At 49.6% G+C, this 22,502-nt stretch overlaps 2 protein-coding genes across 5 annotated transcripts in view; both read right to left on the bottom strand.

Annotated features, from left to right (window-relative positions):
- The window catches only part of CRYBG2 (crystallin beta-gamma domain containing 2), a 29,770-nt gene extending 27,861 nt beyond the window's left edge, over window positions 1–1,909 (bottom strand). For 3 of the 4 annotated variants that reach the window (XR_012000093.1, XM_072750675.1, XM_072750676.1), the window contains exon 1: window positions 879–1,085. Coding sequence is in view for 2 of the 4 variants with exons in the window: in XM_072750675.1 (XP_072606776.1) it covers window positions 879–994 (116 nt within the window). In the remaining 2 variants the exon portion in view is untranslated. Of the gene's footprint in view, window positions 1–878; window positions 1,086–1,856 lie in introns of those variants that run through there. The other variant, XM_072750677.1, reaches the window with a different exon arrangement.
- A 573-nt stretch (window positions 1,910–2,482) lies between these two features.
- ZNF683 (zinc finger protein 683) lies at window positions 2,483–11,464 on the bottom strand. Its single transcript, XM_026014389.2, has 6 exons — window positions 11,353–11,464; window positions 10,379–10,503; window positions 9,251–9,455; window positions 5,543–6,234; window positions 3,885–4,013; window positions 2,483–2,853 (listed from the first exon to the last, which is right to left on the bottom strand). Exons 1-6 carry the CDS (start codon window positions 11,384–11,386, stop codon window positions 2,557–2,559), a joined length of 1,482 nt encoding a protein of 493 aa, XP_025870174.2. The 5' UTR covers window positions 11,387–11,464; the 3' UTR covers window positions 2,483–2,556.
- Window positions 11,465–22,502: the final 11,038 nt, after the last annotated feature.

The raw sequence follows: 22,502 nt of genomic DNA, 5'->3' as shown, positions 1-22,502 counted from the left end.
CAGCCATTCAGCATTGCCATCCAGGGCCTTTTTCCTACCACCTGGATATTAGTTGCCAGTGAATGGGCTCAGACAGAGGAAGCAATTTGTTCAAGGTGACAAGGCCAGTGGCAGCTAGGCTTAGGATGGTGCTCTGGCCCCCTGGCTGGCAGTCCTGAAATGTCTCCAGGCAACAGAGCAGCCCAGTGCTTCAGGATAGGGCTCAGGAGTAGTCAGACTGCTTAAGCTTCCAACCCAGCTCCACCACTTCCCAGCTGTGTGACCGGGCAGGTGACTTCACCTCTCTGAACTTCCATCTCCATATGTGAATCACTCCAACTACCTGCCTCAGAGAACTGCTGTGAGGATTAAATGAGATAATCCAGGTAAGGCACTGAAGCAAGGGGCAAACAAAGCTTTATTGTTATTACGATCTGGGATGACAGGGGAAATCGTCCCCGTGGCATCTAAGGGCAAATGCAGTGCAGTCTAAGGCAACTCAGATGCTTGTCATGCTCACAACAAAGGGAATGAAGACTAGAGGTAAACTGGCCTGTGATGTGACAATCAAAGTCCACAGGAGCGGGAGGAGCTACCACGTTTGCCTTTACAGAGAGGAAATCCTTGTCCGCCGGCCGCCTGCTTGTTTAGGGAATTGCAAAAGTTGTTTTAAAGTTTTAAAAGAGCACAGGTACTTTCTAAAGACCGGGTTCACATATACCCCAAATCGCAGCACACTAACAACGTTTTTTTATGCTCTGAGACGCTCCTTCACGCTTATTTGAACATCCACTACCCTCTCTCTCTCTCTCTCACACACACACACACACACACACACACACACACACACACACACAGGGCCCGGGGGCGCCCCTTCAGCCCTCCGCCATCCCCCTCACCTATCCCGAGCTCTGGCCTCCTCCGGGGTCCGCTTCCCCCGGCGCTCCCTCCAGAGCCCCAGCCTTGCCAAGCGGCGGGCCAGGCGCGCCCCCAGCCCCCCGTGCCGCTCGGCCATGGCAAGGCCAAGGCTCAACGGCGCTGCGGGCCCCGGGGGCCACCCGGATCCGCTCCCCTGCAGAGAAACGCCTTCTCCGGCCCGCCCCCTTGAGCAAACAGCGGCCGCGCCCGCAGTCCCTGCGGGCGGGGGACGGACCCAGAGGCTGCCCTGGCCCCCGGGCTGCTGGGGCCCCCTGCTTGAGCCCCACTTCTCCCCGCCCTTGCCGTGCTCTCCGCGCGGTCCGCGCGACTTCTCTAGGCCTCGGGAGGCATCAGGGGCGCCCCGCGCGCCGGCGACCCCACGCCCGCGGTGCACGAGGTGGGCGCGGAGAGAGGAACCTCCCGCGAGCGGGGGCCCGGAGGCGGGGGCTCCCCAGGAGGCAGGGGCGGGGCAACACCGGGAGGGGGCGCGGCCTGGCGGAGCGGGTGGGGCTCAGCCCGAGTGCTCGGCATCTGGCTCAGGGCCAAAGGGCTGACGCGGTGGGCTTCACACCCGGACCTTGATCCCCACGTCCGGGGGAGGCCAAAGCCCCCCCGCCGTGCCCTGACGCGGTGGGCTCCTGGTGACAGCTGTCCCGCGCGCGCTCCTGGAGAGCCTACGACACGCCGGGAATCTGGCCCAGCGCCCGTAAGCCGCGCTCAAACCCACGGGGCGCGAACGGAGCCCCCTGCTGGAAGCTGGCCCGCTGTTACTGTTCAGTAATAGCTGCTGATTATAACCTGGGTCTCCTGCTTCCAGGCAGTGTCCTTTCCCACCTGATGCTAACTCCCAGGAGTCCAGAGGTGCAGAACACCTTGCACACCTGAGGGGATCCTCTGGGACTGCAGGGAGGCCGGTCATTAGGAGAGTCCTCGTTTGGGTTCTCTTTGCCAGTTCTTACCTGTTTACACTCCTTGTAGGGCCTCTGCCCCTCCCCTAGACTTGGACCTCCTTAGCTCTTTGCCCTCGCGGTAAATGGTCCTGGCACACAGGGCAGCATGGTGTTTCCTGGTTAGGAGTGGACATTGACATCCTTGTGTTCCTGCCCTTCCACCCCCCACAGGCGGCTCAGATCCCAGCATGTACGGAGAGAGGAGCACACCCCTCCTGATCATGGCAGGGAGTACCAGCTAAGGAGGCACACTAGTTTCCTGTGAACTGGGAGACAAGAAGGTGGTGGGAAGCATCAGATGTACATCTGATGTACATGGAGGTGTTCCAGCAGGTGCTAGAACATCTGTTCAGGAAAGAGGGCAGTGGGCCCAGTGCTTGGCAACATAGTCTGCACCATGCAGAGTCCTGGAAGGTGGACTATCCATTGGCAAGCTGAGATTGGAGGACTAGATCCCAGAAAGGAAGCAGGACCCAAACCCAGCTAGATGTGGATGGCTGCAAGCGCCCACCCCATAAGTGGGCATCACAGGCTCTCCCTGGCTGTGTTCCCTGATCTGCTTCCAGGTGAGGTGTGAGGCCTGACAAATACACAGTGACTTCTCTCTCCAGTGTTGAAGCTCAGGAGGCCTCAACTTGCCATAGAGAAAATCCTTTAATTGCTCTGCTCCTGCCTCCTCTCCAGGCACGAGGGCTCAGGCTGGCTGCCCCTACTTTTCCCCAGGTGCCAAGGACACCTTGACCTTTTCTGAATCCCAACCCGTCTGCCTCTCCGATGGCAGTGCCACAAGATCCAGTGCTTCCTGGTGCCATCGGGCAAAGCAGGCAAGAGATGCCAGGGACAGGTAGCCACAAGGCCGTGCGACATGCAGGCGATGATGCAGCTTCAGGTGAACGTGCTGGGTGAAGCGACGTGGACAAACACTGCACTGGAAGGGCCGGGCCCCCGAGTGCAGGCGCAGGTGGGTCTTGAGGTTGCTGGAGTTGCTGAAGCGTTTGTGGCACATCTGGTGGGAATGGGCACTGGTGTCAGCTCTGTGCACCTTGCTGGCTCAGGATCTCTACTCCCCTCCCCACTGTGGGCACCCCACACACATACACACACCACCACCACCACTGCCTCCCTGTAGCACAGACCCTGGAAGCTGTCCCCTGTAGATTTCTCCCTGGGACCCACGGTGTCTGGCACATTGAAGCCAGGTAGATCTGGGTTAGTATCCTGGTTCTTCCTCCCTGTGTGACCTTCCATAGGTGACATCTCCTGTCTGAGCCTTGCTCTCCTTATTGGTAACATGTGACTATTAATACCTAACCTCATAGGTATGATGGACAGAATGAGATCATCACACAGGACCCTTACGCGTGGGCCTACAGCTTTCGTGGGCGTAATTAACATTTACTGGGAGCTGCCACATGCCAGGAATTGGTCTCACATAGTCTTTCCCAGGACCCTGGAGAGGCATGACTAAGTGCTAGCCTAATTCCAATATTACATCGAGAAGGCAGAGGCTCAGAGGAGGAGAGCCACTAGCCAAAGGTCACACAAGTTGGAGGGAGAGCTGGGATTTGAAGCCAAGTAGCCCAGAAGACAGAGAACCACTATGCTTTGTTCATGTCTGCCTCTGTAAAACAGGGAAAAATCCCTGCTGTTGGATGTAGCAGGACTTCAAAGAGAGGAGCTCACATCAAGCTGATGTTATTGGTAGTGTTTGCATACTTTGCACACATTAGGCTTTTTACTTATCTGGGACTCCACTCCCCAGGACTCCCCAGCTTTATTAGCCTCCTCCCATAGACGTACATCTTTAGTCCTCACTCCAGGCCCAGGGAGTAACTTCCAATATTGCATTCTGGTCTTTCCAAGCTGACAGGGGTCATTTTCACCTCCACCTGCCTCCCCACCTCCACCCTTGCCCCCAGGCCTGTCTCCACTTGCTCAGGAAGATTGGAGATTGGAGGCTATAGGTGCCATCCCTCCAGGGGCCTGGAGCTACTCACCAGCCTGCAGGAGTACAGGGGAGGGGAAGGAGGCTCTCACCAGGCACTCATAGGGCCGCTCCCCAGTATGCACCAAGTGGTGCTTCTGCAGGTGGGCGAGCTGAGTGAAGCTCTTCTGGCACAGGGCACATTGGAATGGGCGCTCCCCACTGTGCACACGCAGATGGACCTGAGCAAGATGTGGGAGAAATGCTGCCAACTTGCCCAGAACCCTCCAGCAGAGCCTGGGATCCTGTCCAGATCTCTCCCCACACTCCCACAGGACCTCTATTGAGCACCAAGGCTTCTCAATCTCCTGGGTACTCTATCACTCCCCTCAGCGCCTCTCTTCCATTCCCTAAGATACCCTCACTCTTTCTGGTGCCCAGTAGCGGGGGCGGGGGTGTGACAGTGTCAGAAGGCTAGGTAAGGTATAGTCCATGTATATATATCCTGAGCAGTGCTGCTCAAAGTGTGGTCCACAGGGGTGCCTGGGTGGTACAGTTGGTTAAGTGATCTACTCTTAGTTTCAGCTCAGGTCATGATTTCAGGGTCATGGGATCGAGCCCTGTATTGGGCTCCATGCTTAGCTCAGAGTCAGCTGGGACTCTCTCTCCCTCTACCTCTGCCCCTCCTCCCTGGTCTCTCTCTCTCTCAAATAAATAATCTTAAAAAAAAAAAAAAAAAAAAAAGTCTGGTCCACTGACCAGCAGCATTAGCATCACCTAGAAACGTGGAAAATGCAGATGCTCAGGCCCTGCCCCCAGACCAGCTGCATCAAAATCTCTGGGGCTGGGACCTCAGAATCTGCATGTTTCCTAGGGCTCCAGGTTTGAATCTCATTGAAGCTTAAGAACTCACACCCTGGAGAACCTAGAAGAATCGTTCCTCAACAATCATAACTTTTACTCAACTTCAGAGTTGTCAGCATGGGCCTAGAACCCTCTCTGCTGCCACACAGAGAGGTGCCCACGATGCCCCCACTGGACCATGTGGATGATGACACTAACAGCGCCATGCTGCTTTGTGGGATCCCATGTGAAAAAGGCTAATTGTCAGGTCTGTGACCCAAACTCACTAAAATCTACCCATTCCCCGACTGGACCTCCTCCTCCTCCTCCTCCTCCTTCTTTTAAAGATTCCATTTACTTATTCATGATAGACACACAGAGAGAGGCAGAGACACAGGCAGAGGGAGAAGCAGGCTCCCCACGAGGCACTTGATGCAGGACTCGATTCCAGAGATCCCGGGATCATGACCTGAGCAAAAGGCAAACGCTCAACCACTCAGCCACCCAGGTGCCCCCCACACTGGACCTTCAAACAAACAAATCAGAGGAGGCTTGACCGGGAATCCAGAAAGGTAGTTGTTCAGGAAAGGGCTTTGCGCTAGACCTCGAGAGGCTAATATCAAGGCCTAACTTCACCATTAAGCCAAAGTGAGCTTGGGGAAACCCTTCCCTTGGCTGCCCCATTTTTGACTGAAATGAGAGCTCTCCTAGACAGTCTCTTAGAGTGGGGAGGAGTTCGGAGGCCATCCTATCCTGTGTCTCCTCTCTGCAAACATGACAGTGAGGGGCCAAAGGAACCATCCCAGATCACAGCCTAGAGGTTGCCCAGGAGTTGCTGTGGCTTTAAGGTCCTTGATTCTGAACTCAGCTTAGGAGGGGATCATGGAAGGACACTGAGGGGAGCAGCGGGGGCCTGGGAGGCAGATACCTTGAGGTTGGAAAGCTGCCCGAAGTTCTTGCTGCACACGTTGCACTCGTACAGGGTTTTTCCGTTCTCCTTCTTCAGCAGGTAAGGCAGCGCTGTGGTGCCCGGCCGGGAGCCTGCTGGGGCCCGCCTGGCTGCAGCCACCCTGCCAGTGCTCTTTGGCCCTGGGGAGTAGGTCCTGGCAGCTCCAGGATCTCGATTCCTGGCCTGGGAAGGCTGGATTTGGCCAGAGGCTGGGGAGGCTCCTGGGTAAGGATACGGGATGTCCCTCTGGGCAGTGGGGTGCCCGGGCTCATTGACTTTCATCAGCAAACTGGGCACAGCCATGGTGGGGTAGGAGGAGCCTGAGGGCAGCATGAGGAGGGGGGGACATTGGACAGAAGGTAGGGCCCCATAGGTGCAGGGGTAAGGAGGAAGCAGAAGTGGATATGCAGGAGAGATGGGGTGGAGGCAGAATGGGAGCTCTTTGGAGATGGGAGTGGGCAGAGGGCAGGGGCAGACTGCTAAAGGGCTGGGGCTCTTTCTGTTCCAGCAGGGGGTCGGGGAAGAGCCGCTGGGAGGAGAGAAGGATGAGCAGAGGGCCCCCTCGCCAGCTCTTTTCTGCCCGCGTTCCCTCTTGTCCCTGCTCGCAGGGTACTTGGCCTTGAGTTTCTCATCATCAATGGAGCCGGCCTTCGGCCCTGGTGGCTGGTGCTCTGAGCAGGAAAAGAAAGATGGTCAGGGCGGTCAGGGTGCTGCAGCCTGGGGGAAGGTTCTGCTCCCCATCCAACCTGGCCCGCCCCGGGGTGGGGGAGCCCTCTAGCCTGCAAGCCTGCTGGATGACTGGACAGGTGTTTCCCCTCTCTGAGCCTTCCTGGTCTGCGCTTGCCGACAAAAGCTGCTAGTGTTTATGCAGCGCTCAAAAATTTTAGACAGAGAAAACTATTCAAGGACGCCTCAGTGGCTCAGTCTGCCTTTGGCTCAGGTCATGATCCCAGGTCCTGGGATGGAGCCCCAGAGCGGCAGGGAGCCTGCTTCTCCCTCTCCTGCCCCGTTCGAGCTCTCTCTCGATATCTCTGTTTCTCTCTCTTAAATAAATAAAATATTAAAAAAAAAGAAAACTATTCAAGAAGCTTATTAGACATCTAGGTGAAGTCAAGTGGGCAGGTGGATGAATTGGTTTGGAGTTTGTTTGGTGATTTGGTTTGGAGTTTAAAATTTTTTTTTAAATTTTTTTATTTATTTATGATAGTCACAGAGAGAGAGAGGCAGAGACACAGGCGGAGGGAGAAGCAGGCTCCATGCACCGGGAGCCTGATGTGGGATTCGATCCCGGGTCTCCAGGATCGCGCCCTGGGCCAAAGGCAGGCGCCAAACCGCTGCGCCACCCAGGGATCCCATGGTTTGGAGTTTAAAGGAGAGATCCAAGCTGAAGATACACCTTTGGGTGCCAGGGGCCCTGCCTAATGAGACCACCTGAGCCAGATCGGCAGTGTCCAAAATAGTCACTTGACATGTGATCACATTTCAACTAATTAAAATAAGTACAATAAAAAATTCAGTTCCTCACTCATACCAGCCACATTTTTTTTCCTAGCACTTGTAGTTTATTCTTTTTTATGGCACTTTTAATATTTAAAATATTTTCTTTAAATTCAAGTTGCCAACATATGGTATAACACCCAGTGCTCATCCCGTCAAGTGCCCCCATCAGTGCCCGTCACCCAGTTACCGCCCCCCCCGCCCACCTCCCCTTCCACAACCCCTTGTTCGTTTCCCACAGTTAGGAGTCTCTCATGATTTGTCTCCCTCTCTAATTTTTCCCACTCATTTTCTCTCCTTTCCCCTTTAATCCCTTTCACTATTTCTTATATTCCGTATGAGTGAAACCATGTGATGATTGTCCTTCTCTGATGGACTGACTTCACTCAGCATAACACCCTCCAGGTCCATCCACGTCAAAGCAAATGGTGGGTATTCATCGTACCAGCCACATTTAAAAGGCTCAGTAGGCAAGGTAGCAAACAGCACAAGCATAGATGGTATCCCTAATTGCAGGAAGTTCTATCAAATCGTGCTACTTGGGATGCCTGGGTGGCTCAGCAGTCGAGCGTCTACCTTTGGCTCAGGGAGTGATCCTGGGGTCCTGGGATTGAGTCCCATATTGGGCTCTCTGTAAGGAGCCTGCTTCTCCTGCTGCCTGTGTCTCTGCCTCTCTGTGTGTGACTATCATGAATAATAAATAAAATCTTAGGGATCCCTGGGTGGCGCAGCGGTTTGGCGCCTGCCTTTGGCCCAGGGCGCGATCCTGGAGACCCGGGATCGAATCCCACATCGGGCTCCCAGTGCATGGAGCCTGCTTCTCCCTCTGCCTGTGTCTCTGCCTCTCTCTCTCTCTCTCTGTGACTATCATAAATAAATAAAAATTTAAAAAAATAAATAAATAAATAAATAAAATCTTAAAAAACAAAAACAGGGGATCCCTGGGTGGCTCAGCGGTTTGGCACCTGCCTTCGGCCCAGGCGTGATCCTGGAGACCCAGGATGAGTCCCACATTGGGCTCCCTGCAGAGAGCCTGCTTCTCCCTCTGCCTGTGTCTATGCCTCTCTCTCTCTCTGTGTGTGTGTCTCTCATGAATAAATAAATAAAATCTAAAAAACAAAACAAAACAAAAACAAAAAAAGTGCTACTCTCCATGAAGCAGAGGAGAGCAAAGAGGAGGGCAAGAAGAGGAGAGAGGAGACTAAAGTGGGAGAGGGGAGGGAAGAAGGCTCTGGAGAAGGAGGTCCAGAGCATAGAGATATTTTGGAGGTAAGTAGAGAAGAACTAGCAAGGGAGACTGAGATGCAACAGCCAGGGAGGCTAGAGATAAGCTAGGAGGGATGTAAAGTGAAATACTAAAAAGAAAAAAAATGCCATGAAGTAGGTTGTCTGCTTGGATTCTCATTTATTCACTGAGCCAACCTCACTGAACTGCTTCACTCTGTGCTCTGTGCTGGGTAAATGAGGGACATAGCAGCAAAGCTCCTGCCCTCCAGGAGGTCACAGGTGTGTAATGAGATAGTGCATTACTACCAAACAGACCTAGAATATAGGTATAGCGGGATCCTACTCTCATGGAAGAAGAAACTGGCCTCAGTGATGTGCCTGAAGTCACAGATCCAGAAGGAGCAGAACCAGGACTCCACCCTCAGCTCTCTGGCTCCCAGTCAGAGTCACCTAGGGACGCCTAGGTGGCTCAGCGGTTGAGTGTCTGTCTTTGGCTCAGGGCGTGATCCCGGAGTCCCAGGATCGAGTCCCACATCAGGATCCTTGCATGGAGCCTGCTTCTCCCTATGCCTATGTCTCTGCCTCTGTGTGTCTCTCATGAATAAATAAATAAAATCTTAAAAAAAAAAAAAAAGAACCCTCTAGCTCAAACATTCTAGGCAGACAAAGCCCCATCCTCAATCCCCAGGACTTTGACCGTACCTACTCCAGATCTCCCTGCCTGAGAAAGCCACTCTCCATCTCCTCTGGCTCAGGTGTCACCCTGAAACCTCCCTCTCCCCCCCACCCCCGCACTGCCAAAACCAAGACTCCAGGCCTAAACATGGAAGTAAAGTGTGCCTGAGACACTGTCCTCACCAGTGGCACTGGGTCCCCTCACTATCTTGTCCTGAAACTTAAGAGTCCTCTCCCGCCTCCCACTTCCCACCTCCATCAAGGTACAGCCCTCTGCCCTGGGCTTACTTGTGCTCAAGACATCACTTCTGAGACTCTGCCCGGCTGTGCCCAATGGTGTGGGCTGTAGGGTGCACAGGTATAGGTCCAGGCCTTGGCAACAGGTCAGCAAGGCAGACCTGGCTGGTGCCAGGGGTGAGGGGCACAGCCAGCTGGCACAGGATGAGCCACGGGCATCCACTGTGTCAGAGAGTGGCCTGCAAGCTGAGAAGACCTGGAAGGCAGGAGGCAAGGGGCTTGAGGTGGGGAGCTGGGACATCTGTGTCCCTGGGATGGTCCCAGCTTTTGTTTGGTTTCCCAAAGGAGAAGAGAAGGGTGCCTGGGTGGCTCAGTCAGTTAGGCATCTGCCTTTGGCTCGGGACATGATCCCAGGGTCCTGGGATCGAGCCCCGTGTCAGGCTCCCTGCTCAGTGGGGAGCCTGCTTCTCCTTCTCTCTCTGCCCCTGCCCCCTGCTTATGCTCTCTGGCTCTACCTCTGTGTCAAATAAATAAATAAATAAATAAATAAATAAATAAATAACATCTTTTAAAATAATAATAATAATAATAATAATAATAATAATAATAATAAAAGGAGAGGAGAAGCTAAGAGCTGCCTTCCACCACGTCTGCTGCTCAAAGGGCTTCCCATCCCTCATCTGAAAATTTCTTTCCTGGGGCACTTTGATGCCCACCCCAGTATGCCCTCCTACTCTCCAGGGGTTCTGGCCTTATTCTCTCTCCTGAGCCCTGTTCCCTCTTCCACCTTCCCTTCCTGACCGCCCTGGCCTCACTGTGTCTCAGACCATCAACTGTGTTTTGAATGGAGCCAAGATGAACTTAGAGAAAATCCTCATCAAAGACTGTAAACCCCCAAAGATGGCCCTGAGTTCCCCTCCCTCGAAGGCCCAGGCTGTGGCCAGACAGCCAAGTATCCAGCAGGCAGGCTTTATCCCTTCTGATGCCCTGGAGGAAGAGTCTGGCCCCTGGGACATGGGAGAGGGTCTCTGGCACCTCAAGGGCACATCCCCTCGATGTGCTGGGTGGGGTAGGGATGCTGAGGACCAAGGAATGATGGGAATCTGGTCCCTTCCGATTTTCCCCCACTTCATCCTGACATCCTCTCCCTTCCATAAGTAGTCTGGAATCCTTCCTTACCTGGTCGCCTTGGCAGAGCTGTGAATCCAAGCTGGAGGACAGAGAGCTCCCTATACTCCCCAGAGGCTTAGCCTTGTGGCGGCAATGTCGTTCTGGAGCAGATTCCCACTTTATGCCCTTACTACCTGGGAAGACAGGTTGGTCATAAGTGGGCAGTGAAGGACCTCCAAATAGGAGCCTGGCTCCTAGAGCCGACCCCTCCACTAAATCACCATGTGACTTTGAGCCAGTCACTGCCCCTCTTGACCTCAGTTTCTCTATCTGCAAAACATGAGGGTTGGACAGGCTGATGTGTGAAGGAGTCAGTACTGACATTTAGAGGCCAGTGATGCTCTCTTGCTAGGTGTCAGAAGACTGAATGGAGACAATCAGAGGTGAGAAGCAGAGTTGGCCTTATCCTCATCCCCAGGGGAGAAGAGAGAGAGGAAGTTTCTCATGGATGTTACTTCCAAGTATACTCAGAGACCTGAAGGAACATTCCAGATTTTCTGGAGGACACCAGGAATTGAGAATCTGCTTCCTTCCGTGCTGGGAGGGACTTCTGCCTCCATGACTGCCAACCACAACCTTCCCACCAAGGGGTGCCCCTGCATCCTCGATCATCCACACAGCTTTTCTGGGCAGCTGAAGAAGCTGGGCCAGACTTAGCTCCCTCCCTAGGGACAGCCTGAGAGAGTAGGCCAAGAACCCTCTGGGTCTCCTGACTGGCCTGATGGGAAGATGCCCTGATTCCTCGGCTGTTGCTTACTTGGGACTCTGCTTCTCTGCCTTATTTCACTGAGGGCCACATAGCACAGGGACCACCTCAGCTCAGCGAGTGTCCCAAGGTTCCTTCCCATTCTCCTCAGTAGCCACACATCCCTCCTTCTCAAGTGCCCCTGGTCCATTCACTCGAGTATCTCAGCCTTCCAAACCCCAGTCTCCCTTTTCTCTTCCCCGACTCCTCCCAACCCTACCCAGCAGAGGCTCTTCACCTGCTGGCATGAGGCTCTTCACCTGGCTCTGCATAAGTTCGCTCTGGAAGATGCAAGGAGGTGGGGCAGGCAGCCAGCTGCTCTGGTTGGGGCCCCGGTGAGTGTGAGAGATGACAGGAAGGCACTACATTTGAAGCTGCCACAAATAGGAAGAGGGTAGGCGGGCAGGCATGGGGCCCCGTGAGACCCAATGAGAGGGAGCCGCCCACCAGCCTTTACCTATCTGTGGCAACTCTACAAGACAAAGTGCTGATTTTGGACCACCACGAACCGGGCTTACTGGAATGTCAGTGTGTGGAGGTGGGGTGGGGTGGGGGTTGCTATGTCTGGCTGTAAGAGAACCCAGATGGCTGAGCCCAAGAGGGACAGAGCAGGGCTGAAAAGCTGGAGCTGGGGTCCCTCTGGAGATAGGAGCCCAGCCGAGATAGAGGCAAGTGGTGATGATGATGGCAAAGACGTGATGCAGGGACAGAAATGGGTGCAGACAGACAAGAGCAGGCAACAGAGAAGGATACGGGGTGAAGCAGAGAAGACAGTAGGAACCTGATCTCACAGAGCAGAAGCCGAGGAGGCAGCAAAAACACCTTGCTCTTTCTTGGCCCAACTCTGATCTGCCTCTTCTGAGAAACTCTCTTATCTAGATGCTGCACTGAGGCCCCAGTGGGCGCAAGAGGTTAACTCAAGAACATAGCAAAAAGCTGATGAGGCATGGCTAGCTATCAAAAGGGAGGCTCCATTAGCCAGGGAGCAGCTTTTTAGGCCAAGCAATTTCATTATTTTTATGAGCAAAAAAGGTGCATCATTTCCGGAGACGCAAACCCTGCCCGGTCCATATGTCTGTGTCACACAGTGTCTAGCCCAGTGTGACACAGCCCCAACCCGTCATCAGACTCCACCCAGCCATTGCATCTAGGTGGCCTGGAACACACAAAGACATTTTGGACTCTCTGTCATGAGCCAGGGGCATATTGTCACTCTTTTTCTGCCAGCCCAGCCCCTAGCTGCTGATCACCTTCCCTATGGCCTCCATCACTTCCTATCATAATTATCTTCCCATATAACTGACTCCTGCGTGTCTGGGAGCATCTCAAGGACAGGGACCACTGTCTACTCATTTTTGCTTCCCTTGTAGACATTTGCTGGGTTTTCTGGATGCCCAGTTCTTTGGATCTTCCCCCCCGCCCCGCCCCCGCGCCCCACATGAGTCTGGAGGGAGGAAGAAGGCACCTCCCACTATAAAAGCCAAAATAATAAAGGAAATCTTTTAAAAATAAATAAATAAAAGCCAAAATGGCTGGCCTTGCATTTAATTCTGACTCCTCGTCCCAGCACATGAAACAGACACGTGACGTGGACTAGCCCAATTAGATACCCTTATCCAGACTGGATCAGAAGCCAGTGGCCCTGAAGTGGGGCCACTGGCTTCTGTGGAGATCAGTGGAGATTCCACTTTGCACATGATGCCATGTTGTCTTCCATGGCAGTAGGGGAAACAAAGGGGTTCAGAGGAGGTTGTAGAATCGTCTCTGAGCTGGTCCTGGGACATGTGGTCCTGGGGCTTCCAGCCTGTTCTCTAAGCCCGGCTCTGCAGCCTTTCCAGACATCCTGTGAGTTTCCCCAACATCTGTTAAGTGAATTGCTTTTCTTAAATCCCCCTGAAATGGTTTCTATAGCTAAAATCAAGAATCCTGCATTAAAAAAAAAAAAAAAAAAAAAAAAGAATCCTGCGTAATGTATGCCCAGAACAGAAGATGAAGCAACAGGGTTCAGGCTGGAATAGTCAAGGATGTGAGTGGCTAGCTACCTGTGTAAACAGCTTCCTGCCTTTTCCAGATTAATGGAGGAGTTCCTCCCACAACACCCTTGTAGTCTTGATCCACCCAAACTCCATGCCCCAAAAGCTAGAGCCCTCCAAGCCTCCAAGGCCACAAGTTTGCCTCCCCTACAGCCTTGCTGGAATCCCAGAGGGGCAGCCACAGAAGGCCGCAGACTCGTCTCCAAGGAGGAGTTGCACACACTGTTGGCTTCCACCTACCACCGACCAACTCCACCCCTTCCTGGCATCATACTCTGCTCCCAACTCTCAAAAAAGTCTAGACAACCTCTTGATTAGAAACAAAAAGGGAAGTGGCCTTGGAGATTTCTGGGTCTCCAATCCCTGAAAGGCCTGGCTAGGAATGTGCTGGGAGGTGGTCCCTCAAGTTCCCACCCAAAATACCCTCTACCTACCAATCCCTTCCTTGCTCCCATCTCCTGGGCCCTGTCAGGTCTTCTGTGTTGTCAGCCTCCAGGTCCACTGTGACGTCATTGGCCCAACTGTGATGTCACCATGTTGGACATACCCGGGGTGGGTAGCACAGGCATGGGACCACAGCCTCTTAGCCAGGGAACCTGCACAGTGCCTGGACCCAGATGAGAGACCCAGACCATGCCAAGTCTTCAAGGAGAAGAAGGAGATTGGGACGTGGAGGGGAAATAGGATTCGGGGCCTTCCAGGGTCAGTGAGAGATGCCAGTGAGAACTGACGAACTGGAGGGCTAGAGAGAAGTCAGCAGGCTCCTGGCTCATGCGCATTTACTTTCTTTCTCTTTCTGTCAATTACAAATTAAAACATACTAGTGGTAAACATTTCAAACATCAGAGAACAAAAGGACAAAAATGGAAGTTCCCCTCTTTCACAATTTCCCAGTGGTCAATGTGAATTGTTTGGTAATTATCCTTCCAGACATTTATGTATGAACCTACAAACAAGTAAGTGAACTTTTTAAAATATTTTATTTTATTTTATTTATTCATTCATGAGAGACACAGAAAGAGAGGCAGAGACATAGGCAGAGGGAGGAGAAGCAGGCTCCACGCAAGGAGTCTAATGAGGGACTTGATTCTGGGAATCTGGGATCAGGCCCTAAGCCAAAGGCAGATGCTCAACTGCTAAGCCATCCAGGAGTCTCTAAGAGATTTTATTTATTCATGAGAGACACAGAGAGAGATACAGAGACATAGGCAGAGGGAGAAACAGACTCCCTGTGGAAAGCCTGATGTGGGACTAGATCCCAGGACCTCAGGATCATGGCCTGAGCCAAAGGCAGATGCTCAACCACTGAGCCACCCAAGCACCTTATAAATTAACTTTTAAATTCTATTTTTATATGACATGGATTATAACAATACATCTACTGTGCATGCAGTTCTCTGTATCCAGCAATCTGCTGTGACCATCATTTCGTGCAGAGCATACACAGCTGCCTCTTACTTTTTCCTGACTGTATAGGGTTCCATTACAGAGATGGACAAACTATATGGCATTCCTGCATTGTGGATTTCCAATTTTTCCCTGTTCTACACAAGACTGGAAAAGACCTCTGTATGGAAGTATATGCAGAGTGATTAAGAATATCAGCTCTGCTGGACTTAATCCCACCTCAGTGACCTTATGCAAGTCACTTAACCTCTCTGTGCCTCTTCCTTATCTATCAAATGAGGATAATAATAGTACTTGCTTCATGGAGTTTTTTTGAGAATTCCTCAAGTTAATTTATGTAAAGCTCTTAGAACAGTGCCTGGCCCAAAGCAAGCACTTGACAACCGTGGGTTAATGTTATTATTGTACATCAACCCTTGCCCTAGTTAGGCAAGTATCTGCAAGTCAGCTTCCTAATAATGTTAAAGTTGTAATGAATGTTCCTGGCTCAGCGTGGAGGACCAGAATTTGAACATCACACTTGGAAAGATTAACTACATTCCATTTTATTCTTTAGCCCCTAGTTGGAGACCATTGTGCTCACCCAATGCTGTCCTGCCCTTATGTCAGTCTGCACATTACAATAATTACAGCTTTTGGCATTTGGGTACTTAATATGTGCCAGGAACCCTGCAAAGCATTTTGACATGTTTTGCCTAACCCAATCAGCACAATGACACTTCAAGATGAATAGTTATATTCCTATTTTACAGGCAGGAAAATTGAAACTCAGAAAAAGAAAGTGACTGGCTCAAGACCACATGACCCAAGTTAGGGCTGCAATGTCCTGGAGAGGAAGGAAAGCTCAAGGAAGACTTGTTTGAGGGGCACCTTGAAGAAGTAAAAAGAGCCACAGGTGTGGTACAGTGGAGTCTTGATTTCCTTTAGGACTATGAGAACTATGTCTCAGCGTTGGACTAATTGCTGGGAATATAGCCCATGGAAATATGACCCAGACCCTGGAAATTCACGTTTTGGTTACCAGAAGCCTTGCTAGATGCAGCTAAAATAGAAATTGGGATGCAACTCTCAGGACTTATTATTAGAATAGCCATACTCTACTTTGGGGGGCAAAGTAGACCCAGGGGCGTCTGGCTGGCTTGTGCAGTAAGAGGAAGAAACAATGGAACAACGGGCAAAAGCCCTACTTCCTCTTTGAAAACCTCAAAAGTTTCTCCAATCCACAGCTATGGCTACCTCCAACCCTGAGGCCACACAGCTGAGCTCTTGAGGTTGGCTCAGTGCATGGGTCCTGAAGCTCTGTCACAAGGATACTTATAAGGACACCAGGTAAGGGATCCAAGTCAGGAGGGGATCTGGGACTGTCATTGGTTCAGAGGGTTAGGCAGCTGTGTGGAAGTGACTCTGGACAGGGCTAAGGGTGGGGAGCTCCGTGCTTTCACCTCACTCTGCTCTGTGGTTGACACCTCCTTCCTCCTGCCTGACACTCACTTATCTCATCTCCCTGGACAGTCTGCCAGATGCAATGAGTTCGTTTTGGCTTCACACCCTAGGGTGGGGAGATCCTGAGATAGGCTGCCCCAGCTTTCACATCTGCAGAAGGGGCCTCAAGACTCTTGCATCTTCCCCTGCACCCACCTGTGATCTTCCAGTCCTGAGGACAAAATTAAGAGATGTCTTCAAAGAATACCTGAACCCACCCATCCTCTCATCTCGATCATTCCAAGAGGATAGGAGATCAAAAAAAGTCACAGGCACTGGATTCAAACCCAGTAGGGCTGATATATTCTTCACCACTATGCAATGCTACATACCATGCACATTGATGTCCTTTGCACCCTGTATGAAATGGAACAACTGAAGTCCACCTATATGTCCACTACATATTATGTGCAACCATGCAACAAAACACTGTGCAGCCAGGAAAAAGCAAGGGTACATTTACTGAGTGACTCCTACATGTTAAACCTCTACAATTGTCTCATTTAATCTTCCTCAAAATCTTTCAAGGTTAAAAAAAAAATCTTCTAAGATAAGGATTACTAATGTCTCCATCTAACTCTTAATCTCAGTGAGTTTGAGCCCCACATTGTGTATAGAGATTACTTTTTTAAATGTTATGTATATATATAATAAAAGACAACGGTTGGCAACAATGCAGAGAAATCAGATGCTCTACAGATGTGAGCCAGCCAGGTTCCTCTTATTACATACTTTTTAAAAATTACAACCATCCCAATGCTGCTATGAACATGTGTATACAGGTGCTTATTTGAACACCTGTTCTCTGTTCTTGGGGTATATGCCTAGAAGGGGAACTGCTGGGTTATACAGTAATTTTTTTGCTTAACTTTTTTTTAAAGGTTTTATTTATTTATTGAGAAAGAAAGACCATGAGAGAGAGAGAGAGAGAGAGAGAGAGTGAAAGAGAGAGCACAAGTGGTGGGGAGGGGCAGAGGGAGAGGGAAAAGTAGACTCCCTGCAGAGCAGGAAGCCCAGTGCAAGACTCCATCTCAGGACTCCAGGATCATGACCTGAGATAAAGGCAGACGCTCAAACAACTGAGCCACCCAGGCACCCCTCTTTGTTTGACTTTTTGGGAAACCACCAAATCATTTTCCACAGCAGCTGCACCATTTTGCGTTTCCACCAACAATGTATGAGTGTTCCAATTTCTCTACAATTTTTCCAACACTTCTTTTACCTTTATTTTTAGTTATAGACACTCTTTCCTTTTTTTTTTTTTAAAGAGTTTATTTATTTATTCATGAGAGACACAGAGAGATAGAGAGGCAGAGACTTAGGCAGAGGGAGAAGCAGACTCCATGCAGGGAGCTGGATGCGGGACTAGATCCCAGGACTCCAGCATCGCTGCCCTGAGCCAAAGGCAGACAGACGCCCAACCGCTAAGCCACCCAGGCGTCCCGACACACTTTCCTTTCTTGGAATCCTTTGAAGCAGAAAAGTTTTTATAAAGTCTAGTTTACCTACTATTTATAGTAGCAAAAAATAGAAATGGTTAATTTTATGTGATGTGAATTTTACTATGTTTAAAAATGTGAAAAAACAACCCAAGAATGGGAAAAATATTTTCAAATCATAATAGCTGATAAGGAATTTGTATTCAAAATATAAAAGCAACTCTTACAACTTAATAAGCAAGGGCTCAGCGGTTTAGCACCGCCTTCAGTCCAGGGCGTGATCCTGGAGCCCCGGGATCCAGTCCTGCATCAGGCTCCCTGCACGGAGCCTGCTTCTCCCTCTGCCTGTGTCTCTGCTTCTCTCTCTGTGTGTCTCTCATGAATAAATAAATAAAGACTTTTAAAAGAAAAAAGGCAAATAACCCAACTATAAAATGGGTTAAAATGCTCATGCATTCATTTCTCCAAAGAAGATATACAAATGGCCAGTAAACATAAAGAAATGTTCAGGATCATACATCATTAGGGAAAGGCAAATGAAAACCACTATGAATGCTGTTTTGCTCCCATTAGGATGGTTGTAATTTTTTTTTTAAGATTTATTTATTTGAGAGAAAGAGAGAGAGAGAGAGAGAGAGAGAATAAGTGTGAGGGGCAGAAGAAGAGGGAGAAAGAATCTCAAGCAGACTCTTCACTCAATGTGGAGCCTGACACAGGGCTCTATCTTACGGCCCCAAGACCACAACCCCAAACTTCCTGTACTACACAAGTGGACACAGGTGAAATGTGAAGAAAAAAAACAAAAAACAAAACAACAACAACAAAAAAAAAAACACCTAAGTTTCCCAGAATCCCTTGCAGTTAGGACTCTGGGTATGTGAATATGGTTCTGCTCTAGATACATTTGAGTAAAATTTGGAAGGTGAAAGTGAAGAGGTCAAAGGTTCTAGGTCAACCGTTTTTGCAAGAGTGTCTGCACAGGGTCCAGAGTCAAGATTTGAGACAAATTTTTTCTTTTCTTTTTCTGATGTGGATCTCAACTAATTTATGTTGAATGAATAAGTGAAGCAGGCAAAGAGGAGGAAGAGCTCTAGGCAGAAACTTGGAGGCAGGAGACAGCTTAGCTCTTCTGGGTTCCTGCATCTTTTGCTCTTCTTTCAAGGGACACGATAATCTCTTCAAGGGCTTGACCCCTTACAAATGCTTTCATGCTCCTTGTAGCCTTTAATCTCACAACAGCCCAGTGGGGCAAGCAAGGCACTGTTCTGTCTGCCTGCCAATGAGAAAACTGATCTTTGGGAAGGGAAAGTGATTTGCCCATGGTCTCATGGCAACTTGGTGGCTTACTGAGAGAACATAGGCCTCCTGGCTCTGACTTGCCTCCCCACTGCAGGGAGCAGACCCAGAAGCTTCCTCAGTGGGCTGTAGAAACTATGAGATTCAGAAGTCATACAAAGTAATGGTGGTGATAGTAACCAAGAGGAGAAAAAGAATTGGAACTTTTCTGTTGTTATGATAGATTTCTTTTAGTGAGTTACATCTTAGACATCTATTTCCTCATTAATTCCTATGAGGTGGCTATTCTTCCTCCTATTTTACAGATAAGAAAGTGAGCTCAGGGGCACCTGGTGGCTCAGTCAGCTTAAGTGGCTGCCTTTGGTTCAGGTCATGATCCCAGAGTCCTGGGATCAAGCCCCACATCTGGCTCCCTGCTCAGGGGGGAGTCTGCTTCTCCCTCTCCCTGCCCCCAGCTGCTACTCTCTCTTGCTATCTCTCTCTCTCTCAAATAAGTAAATAAAATCTTAAAAAAAAAAAAAAAAGAAAAAGAAAAAGAAAAGAAACTGAGCTCAGAAAGGCTCATTAACGTGCTGGGATCAAACTGCCAATAAGTAGCAGAGCTGAATCATAGGCCAGGTATGTTGAGCTTTTTACCATCTTTGGCTCATGTACAAAGAACAAAGCATCTAGGACCACAGGTGTGATACTGTGACACTGAGAGACAGTGTTTATGCTTGGGGCCAGAAGAACCTCCGAGCCCTGGTCAGGAGGCACTGCCAAGGCCAGACAGCTTCCTCCCGCACGAGAGGCAAGAGTCTTAGATACCAGGAAGGCCCATGGTTCTGACTCCTGCTGCCTTAACTCTGTCATAACAGATATTTACAGATGCCAGGTAGATGTGTAGCAAACCCGGAATGTAAATGTAACTCAAACACTCAGGCTTTACCAAGCCTGGAAATAAATGAGGATATGTTAAAAGAAATGGTTTAAATTTCACCCCAACCCAACCTTGAAACCTTTCTCAGTTATTTTGCCTATTTGTTCATTATATTGGTTAATAGCCCAAGGCCCCAGAGTCAACTGGACTAAATTAAAATGCTACCTCTGCTACTCTAGCTTGCACCTTTTTTAGTACATGTGCTGCTGAAGCGAGCTCTAGCTTGCACCTTGAGCAACTTCTGAAACATGCCTTAGCCTCAGTTTCCTTATCTATAAAATAGGACTAGTAATAGATCTTGGGGTTGTTATGAAGGTTGTAGCAGGCTGTGCATGGAAAGTGCCTAACCCAGCACCTTGCACAGAAAAAAAGGCTGGATGAATGGGAACTGTGAGGGGGATTTTATCTGGGGAGTTTTGGGGATGGCCTGATGGGCTTTCAAACATGCTACCTGAGGGATGCCACCAGTTGTCTCCATGGGGAGCCAAAGACACTGTCTCCTGGGGATCCCCAAACACTGAGCCAATAAGTCGTGCCTACCATACCAAAGCAATGTTGTGCTCTCAGTAATGGGAAGAATATCCCTCTCATATCTGGGTCCCCTTCTGTCAACAGAGGGGAGCCAACACAGCCCGACTTGCTCTCTGATATATCAGAGCCCCTCATGGTAGCAGTTCCTTCAGCTCTGACAAGTAGGTTTGCTGGCCTATCAGACCCAGTGGCTGTTACTCAGTTTCTTGGCCATTTCACTCTCCCAGGGGCAATCCTTGTACACAATGGCTTCCTGGATTCATTTCAGCCCACAGTGTCTGAACCTCAGTAGACTCCAAATCTTCTGGCCATCCAAAATCTCCCAGTCTGGACCACAGACTACAATAAGGACAATGATGAAAAGCTTTAAGAGACAGAGAAAGTGTAGAAGGAATAAAGAGCAGGGAGCTTTCCTTCTGCTGTCCAGAGAAGGCCAACTTACTGTGTCACTAATGGCTCCATGCTTCAGTGGCTTTCCAGACCCTCTGGTTTAGCAGTCCCTTCCCTGCCCACTACTAATGTACATGACCTCACTTCATCCTGCCAGAGGAGATAGCATCTCTATTCCATAGAAAAGCAAATAAGACTCAGAGATTTTAAATGATTGGCCCAAGGTTATATAACAAGCTAGAATTTGAACCCAGGCCTAACTCCAGAGCTAACTCCTAACTCTTAACTCTAAGAATCACAGAATCTTTTTTAAGAACTAAATGAGCAATTTGGAAAACATATGAGAGAAATTTAAAGACACCATCCACGGTAAAAATCTTTTGAGGTACACCTGGGTTGCTCACTCGGCTAAGCATCTGACTCTTGATTTTGGCTCAGGTCATGCTTCAAGGTCATAAATTCAAGCCCCACACTGGGTGTGGAGCCTACTTAAAAAAAAAAAAATTCTCATCTTGATCAAAACCCACAAGGCATCCAACAGTATTACCACCTGTAGATTTAGTCATTCTTAACACTTTAAAGAAAACCAAAGAGGTCAACCCAAGGTGGCTGAAGAAACTGAGGGTCCTCTTTTCTGCACAGGATGGGCAGGCACAGATTCTAGAAGACTTGTTCCCTGTGGATTATGGCAATGCCAGTCTCTGCTCTGCCCTCAGCCAGAAGTTGTCTAAAGCTCATTGCCCTGAGCAGTGTCAGGAACTGAGGAGGAACATGTTCCAGCTGGCTTTGGAGCATCTCTTCACAAACTCATTTCCCATAGAACACTCTTAAAGTAAGAATATATCAGAACACCACCAGAGGGTCACGACCTCCAGATTAAAGGAGACATCCCAGTCTCTCACAAAACAACAGAGGTGTCACAAATTAACTGCTACAAGAAATGATAAAAAATGTATTCCTATTTTGAATAGACAGTAAGTACTGAGCACCACAGTCACTGAAACTATAAGACTAGTTGCAAGACACAGTAAAATTATCAAATATCTTAAATGCAATTCAGTATTGGTTGGAGAACACATTAATTAAGATGAAAGTGAAGCAATATTTGTTGAAATGAAGCAATGCATTTGTGCACTGGGGAATAGTTCATGAAGCTTGTAGGACTTCTTGATGTGTTAGTTCAGGTCCTCCTGGAAGCAAATGTCAGGAGGGGATTAAATGTGGTGGGATAGATTTATTGGGGAAAAGACTCGTGAGGGAAAAGGAGCCGAGGAAGCTGGGAGAGCTGGCAGGAGATGGCGCCAGTGAGACCCGGATGGAGGACAGAGAGGAAGGAATGAAGATTGGGCTGGGAAAGTCTTAGACTGTGACGAAATTTTAAGAAAGTTTCAGCAGAGCCACGGGGTCTTCCTCAATCTGAAATTGCCCATTAGAAGACTCGTTGATCTCCCAAGATAGCCCTGGCTTCCAGCCCTTGCCTGCTCAGTCACTGCCCGGGGGCAAGCCATGGGAAGTGTGGTCTTGGAGAGAATGTGGCAAGGGATTTCTGCCATTACGGTGGGCCCTGCACAGTGCTTGGGTGTGGCATACCATTAATTAAAGGCAATGATTATGTCACACCAGGATCAATCATAGAAACGTGTTTATTTTTATTATGCATATGTTTTTCCAATAAATTTTATTTATTTATTATTATTTTTTCCAATAAATTTCAAAGGGTGAAAATATCACTAGCCTTGATTGCATTTTAGAATGCTGCATGAAGTCTCAAAAAACATTTTGGAAAATTCTGAGTTCCGTTGATGCCTAGCCAAGGATAATTGGGTTTGTGGAAAGAAGATACAGGACAGGTGGGAAATCTGGGTTCTAGCCTAGTTCTGCCACCAATGCT

The sequence above is a fragment of the Vulpes vulpes genome, chromosome 2, assembly GCF_048418805.1.
Source record: "Vulpes vulpes isolate BD-2025 chromosome 2, VulVul3, whole genome shotgun sequence".
NCBI classification, from domain to species: Eukaryota; Metazoa; Chordata; class Mammalia; order Carnivora; family Canidae; genus Vulpes; species Vulpes vulpes.
This window is presented reverse-complemented; position numbering and strand designations above follow the sequence as displayed.

What these genes read in the sequence shown, in the direction of transcription:
- ZNF683 (XM_026014389.2), bottom strand. Translation starts at nt 11,386, where the DNA reads ATGCAGAGCCAGGTGAAGAGCCTCATGCCAGCAG. An exon ending in GAAGAGCCTCATGCCAGCAG is followed by an intron (nt 10,504 to 11,352) that starts GTGAAGAGCCTC and finishes CTGTCTTCCCAG; the next exon opens with GTAGTAAGGGCATAAAGTGG. An exon ending in AAGTGATGTCTTGAGCACAA is followed by an intron (nt 6,235 to 9,250) that starts GTAAGCCCAGGG and finishes TTTCCTGCTCAG; the next exon opens with AGCACCAGCCACCAGGGCCG.